The sequence below is a fragment of the Condylura cristata genome, unplaced genomic scaffold (genome assembly GCF_000260355.1).
Source record: "Condylura cristata isolate star-nosed mole 26May11 unplaced genomic scaffold, ConCri1.0 scaffold00012, whole genome shotgun sequence".
In the NCBI taxonomy this organism is placed as follows: domain Eukaryota; kingdom Metazoa; phylum Chordata; class Mammalia; order Eulipotyphla; family Talpidae; genus Condylura; species Condylura cristata.
The window spans coordinates 39,710,035-39,715,672 of record NW_004567113.1 but is presented as its reverse complement, the minus strand read 5'-3'; the positions used below and the strand labels follow the sequence as shown (position 1 = coordinate 39,715,672).

General features: G+C 39.0%; 1 protein-coding gene across 1 annotated transcript in view; it reads left to right on the top strand.

Annotated features, from left to right (window-relative positions):
- The window catches only part of DTHD1 (death domain containing 1), a 53,296-nt gene extending 51,067 nt beyond the window's left edge, over positions 1–2,229 (top strand). The window contains exon 9 of the mRNA XM_004681496.2: positions 1,910–2,229. Within this exon, the coding sequence (XP_004681553.2) occupies positions 1,910–2,229 (320 nt within the window). The remainder of the gene's footprint in view (positions 1–1,909) is intronic.
- The last annotated feature ends 3,409 nt before the right edge of the window (positions 2,230–5,638 follow it).

The window sequence follows — 5,638 nt, the reverse complement described above, 5'->3', positions numbered from 1 at the left end:
AAAAAAAAAAAAAAAAAAAAAAAGAACAAAACATAAATCTAGAACCAAAAAAATAAGGACCAGATGTCTAGGTCATTACCCAACCTGATCACAATGACCAATGCCCACCCCACCACTGCAAGGTGGTGACAGTAGTGAGCTTAGATTAAAGTAAGCTTTAAGTGTCAAGAAGTTTAGACAATAGACAGGATCTATCTGCAAATTACTAACAAGAGACAGATAAGATCAGTCTTTAAAGACCAGAGGGAGTTTAAAATTGATTGCAGTGACACCCATGAGAACCTTCACACCTGAAATACTCTGAAGACATGAGAGTTAGGAGGTCAAAATTGAGTCAGTAAGGAAAGGAGGAGTAATATCAGGTATGTGTAGAGTTAGGACTAGGTGGACTTGGATACCGGGAATAAGAAACCATCTTTCAGGGCCCTCCCTGGTGGCAAAGCAGGTTAAAGCACAGCACTAAGAAGCTAAAGCCACTTCAGTATGAATTTGATCCCCGCCCTGAGGTGACCCACGTGGTGCAGCAGACCTCTCCTGACCCACCCGCTGCTCCCCTCAGCAGTGTACTTCATCAGTCAGCCTGTTCTGGTCCCCACCCTGTCTCCTCTCACCACCCCTGCACTTCTGGCCTGTACCCCAGCTCTGGAAGCATGGATAGATAAATCCTTAAAAAGAAAAACAAATCACCTTTCAGAAGTATGAATAACATGAATAACATGACATGTTTTAGCTAACTCAGTAGAGTGATTGTGTTTACTGAGGAAGTAAATAGAGTGAAAGTCAGCTAGAGAGAGTGACAAACAATCCAATTAACTAAGTTGATTTTGATTTGAGAGAGATAGAGTTTCAGCTGGCTGTGGTCTATGCTGTGGTAAAGTTTATTTGGAGATGAGTAATGCAGGATTTAGGACACTGAAAAAAATGAAAAAAAAAAAGGAGTGGACTTTGGGATATTTCACACAGAAGAGGTGGTTAGGCAGTTAGAGCTAATGAATTCATTGAGAGTAGAGGCAGAGAGAAGACATCTGAGCTAGGAAGCAGTACACAGCAGAATTAGGAGGAAGAGGATCTAGAAAGGGGGAAGGGATATGAGGCAAGAGTGGGCAGGGGAGAGCCAGGCTAGGCCACGGGAGAAGGGAAGCAAAACATATTGTATGGAAGCCAGAGAAGATGCAGACTGAGAGTCAATTGTTACAAGTAGTGGTTGGGAAGGATCTGGAAAATCATATTTCAGTAGAGTTAAAAAGAGTACATAGGCCCTCTCTGGTGGCACAGTGGGTTAAAGCACCAGCACTAAGAAGCTAAAGCCACTTCAGCATGAGTTCAATCCCTGCCCGCCCCGGAGGTGACCACATGGCTTGGCAGACCTCTCCTGACCCGCCCGCTGCTCCCCTCAGCAGTGTACTTCTGCTCCCCACTCTGTCTCTGGCGAATCTTCTCACTGCCCCTGAACCTCTGGCCTGTACCCCAGTGCTGTATGCATAAATAAATAAATATATAAAAAAAGAGTACATAATATCCCTCAACAACAGTGTAAAGAGTGAAATGATTGCGAAGAAACTGCTGCTCAAGATAGGCTGAGGGACCACAGTGTCAGCACCATCTGGGAGCTTGGCAAAATAATCAATTCTGTCCCCACCCACTTAGTGAGCCAAATGTTGAGGCCTAAGAGCCATGTTAACATGACCCCCTGGCCATCAGGGGAATTGAAATTTGAAGACAACTGTAAGCCTGTGCAGATGATTCTGGCAGGAAATGATACCAGAGATAACAAGGATTCAAAGCTCCAGTGCCCACTTGAGCAGCCTCGGCTATCTGTGCAGCTCAAAGCTCAAAGCACAGAGCTTGGGGGCTTCCTGCGGGTCAATGAGTAGCTCCCCAAAGGCCCTAACACTCCCGTGCCCTGCAGAAGCGCTGTGGGAGAACCTGCTCTACTGGCTGGCTGAGGAGCTCTCAGAGGAAAACGCCACCGGTCTGTCCTCATCTCTCCCTCTCCGACGCAGCACCGTGCAGCTGATCAAACTGAAGAACCCTGATGACCTCACAGAACAAATCCACGAACTGCTTTCCTTCTGGAAAAAATCGCTTCCAAATTCTGCTGATAAACTTCGCCTGCTGGCTCGTCACCTGCGCAAGATCGGCAGGAGCGATCTTGCAGAAGAGCTGAAGTTCAAGTGGGAAAATAAAGTGTTCACTGAGCCACAGCAGTGGCTGGATGTGACAGACTAACTCCAGGCTGCTTCTTCTTTGGCTCTCAAAATTGGGTCAGAGGAAGTTTTAAGACTGTTTCTGTCAACATTTTACTAGCTGTTTCCAATTATGTTTTTGGAGCTGAAATCTACTGGATAGAGACAAATGGAGAAGCAGTAATCAGGCTATAAATAGCATTCTTGTGTGGGTGTGTCAATTCATGATTCCTTGATATATGTTCTGCAGTTATGATTATCTTGAATTCAGCTGGACTTAGTAACATTTGTAATAGAGTTTGCCCTGTTTACTTTTTAATAGTGGAGTTTGCTTTCTAAGTATAAAGGAAAGATAGGAGAATCCGTATCACTTTTTTATTGCTATCTACATAAAATTGTCGAGGTTGCCAAATAATTCACATTATGGACATAGTGTGGAATGTGCCAATGTAAAATAAATGGGTCACAGAGAACTGATGTTGAGAGCAAGTTTTGTTTTTTTTTTTAAGAAAACAGAGAAGTTTGAAGCCTACTAAAAAGGGAATAGCACTTATGTCATTTATTAGCATATTTTTAAGAAGTAAAATGGAGCTTGCAATAGGGAAAGCCTCATATTTTATTAGTGAAATGAGACAACAGAGAAAATGAAATATCAGTGAGTTCTACGTCTTTTTTCACCTACTTAGGAAAACAACCTGCTTTGAAATCAGTTTGACTGAAAACTTGTAACATAGCCTTATATGTTCATTGTTTGTATGTTAAAAAAAAAAACCTGTAAAAACCCCCCAAACTAAAATAAAACATTATTACCAAAACCCATTGGTCATTGATAATTCCTGTTAATGTCTCGTGAAAAATTTGGAAACTTTGGACATGGTAAAGCCTTTCAGTTGATGATACCATAGTTTCAAAATTTTTTAAGATAAAGCCATCAATGTCTTGTTTTGACAACATCAATAGTGACTAGGTTTGATTTCTGAATACCTGCCAATTAATGTGATCACATGAAATATTAAGACATGTCTCTGGTTCTAAAATTTAAAGACAAGATTTTCTTTATAAATCAGCGAGGAACTTGAATATCTATTGGGCTATATATTGAAAAAGGGGATTACAATTTCCAAGCATCTTCCTACTGAAAAATTTTATTGGTCAAAGTATTTATTATTTGTACACATTTTAGGAAAGTACATGGATTTTCATGTGCTTTTGGAGTGAATAGATGGAAATAGTCATTGTTTCTGATTACAAAATAAAAAGCAAAGAAAATAAAATTTGTCTCTTCTAAGACACTAGTGATTGCTACATGAACATTTGGCATATTTGGAATATTTCCACTTTTTCCCTGGAAGGGAAGGCTTCATTTAGAGCAACAGTCATGCGTGACTCAGCAGGGTTTCTGTCAATGACAGATGCACACGTGATAGTGTCCTACGTTTTGTTAATGCTCCTCCCTTTCTCAGTTTAGGTCAAGGGGTCATCAAAACTCTCTTGCTGCTCTATCCCTGTGGCTCGTCCATACCTGCTGGTGAATTTTAAACAAAGCCTCTTCTAATCGCCCTAATATGATCTGAGTATACCGTGTTTCTGATTGAACCTGACTTACACACCTCTGCACATCTTGAATGGGCTCATAAACATGTATTTTTCCATATAGGGTCATACACACACACATATGCTATTTCTGCCTTTTATTAAATTATGAATATTTTTCAATGTGTTTTAATAGCTTCATGCTATCCTATTTTATAATCAACTCTAGTATGACGATTAATACTATGCCATGATTGATTTTAGTGTTATGCATTTTTGAAAAATTAAAAAAAAACAACAGATGGAATATATGTTATCTGGCTTTTTTAAATTCAAATTTATGCCCTGGGAATTCATCTATGTTGTTTGTGCGGCAATAGTTTATACCTCCTTATTAATTTGTAATATTTCATACATGCATTACTATAAACCTCACCATAGATGGACATTTCAGTACATTACATTTGGAACTATCACAATAGTGTTTTAATTATCATTATATACCCCTTAGTGAACATATATATTTATTTATTCCTAGTATAAAACTGAGAGCATTATCATTGAGTACCATAATTAAATGAACCTTTTTCCTCTTGTAATCTGGGTGACTTCCACCTTTTCATATTTATGTAAAAAAATATTTATTAGGACAAAGTTTTAGAAATAGCATTACTTGATAGGAACAATTTTGAAATGCTTGATGCACATTGACACATTGTCATTATATATTACAATCATCAGGTTGTAGAGATTCCTAGGACTTCCGTATTTTTAAATATATGTGAACGAATAAACTTGAAGCATATAACATGAAATTCTAACTGTAGGTAAGCCTGAATGATCTTCAATATGGAAAAAAAGATATAAAATTCTTTACAGTATTTACTAAAGAATAATATGTAATTCATTGGCAATGTCATTTTAAAAAATATCAAGAGAAATGATATAGTAGACATAAATTCAGATTGCAGGATGTTAGAGTACTTAAAGTTTTAAAATTTCAGCCCCTCCCTGCAAGGAGTTAAAAGCAAAGCACTGTGACGCTATCCACAGCCACTGCAGCACAAATTCGATCCCCAGCCAGGAGGGTGAACCACATGGTATGGCGGACCTCTCCTGACCCACCTGCTGCTCCCCTCAGCAGTGAATTTCAGTCAATCTGCCTGTTCTCCTCCCCACTCTGTCTCTGGTGAATCCTCTCACCCCCCGCATCTCTGGCCTGTACCCATTTTTTATATTCATAGATAAATAAGTCTTTAAAAAAAGTTCTAAATTTCAATGAAAGGATTTTTATATCCATTTGTTCAATGGATAAATGTTGCAGACAAAGCCTGGGTCAGAGAATCACTTCAAACAAAATAAGAGATAATTTCTCGGGCTATTTTTATTTAAAAAACATAGTAATTAAATGAGGTCAACATATTTTTTTATTGCCTTTCTGCTTAATCCTTTATAAATGTTCATGTACTTAATCCTCTCAAGCATCCCATGAGGTAGGTTCACTGTCCCAATTCATTTTGCAAGAGGAAACAAGAATAGAAAGATTAGTGCTTTGGATGAGATTGCAAGTGAGTGAATTTCAGGACTCAAATGTGGGCGATTGGCCAGGCACCAACCCTATCAAGTTGCCACCAAACTAAGAACAAGGAAGAGAATAGCTATATCCATTTTCTCCACGCCCTTAAACTTTCTCTATTCTTATACCTCATTTTGTCAAACATCGTATCTGTGTTAATGTTACAAATAGTATTTGCTTGGGGATGGAGATGAGGGGAGGGACTAGAAATAGGAAAGAGTGTGATACTGATAACATCTCTGTCTGATCCCCAGCTTGACTGGGTAAATGCTCTTGTAGCCAGCATCCAGGAGACTGGCTAGGATAACATTGCAAATTGACCTGGAAAAGCATGACACATTGG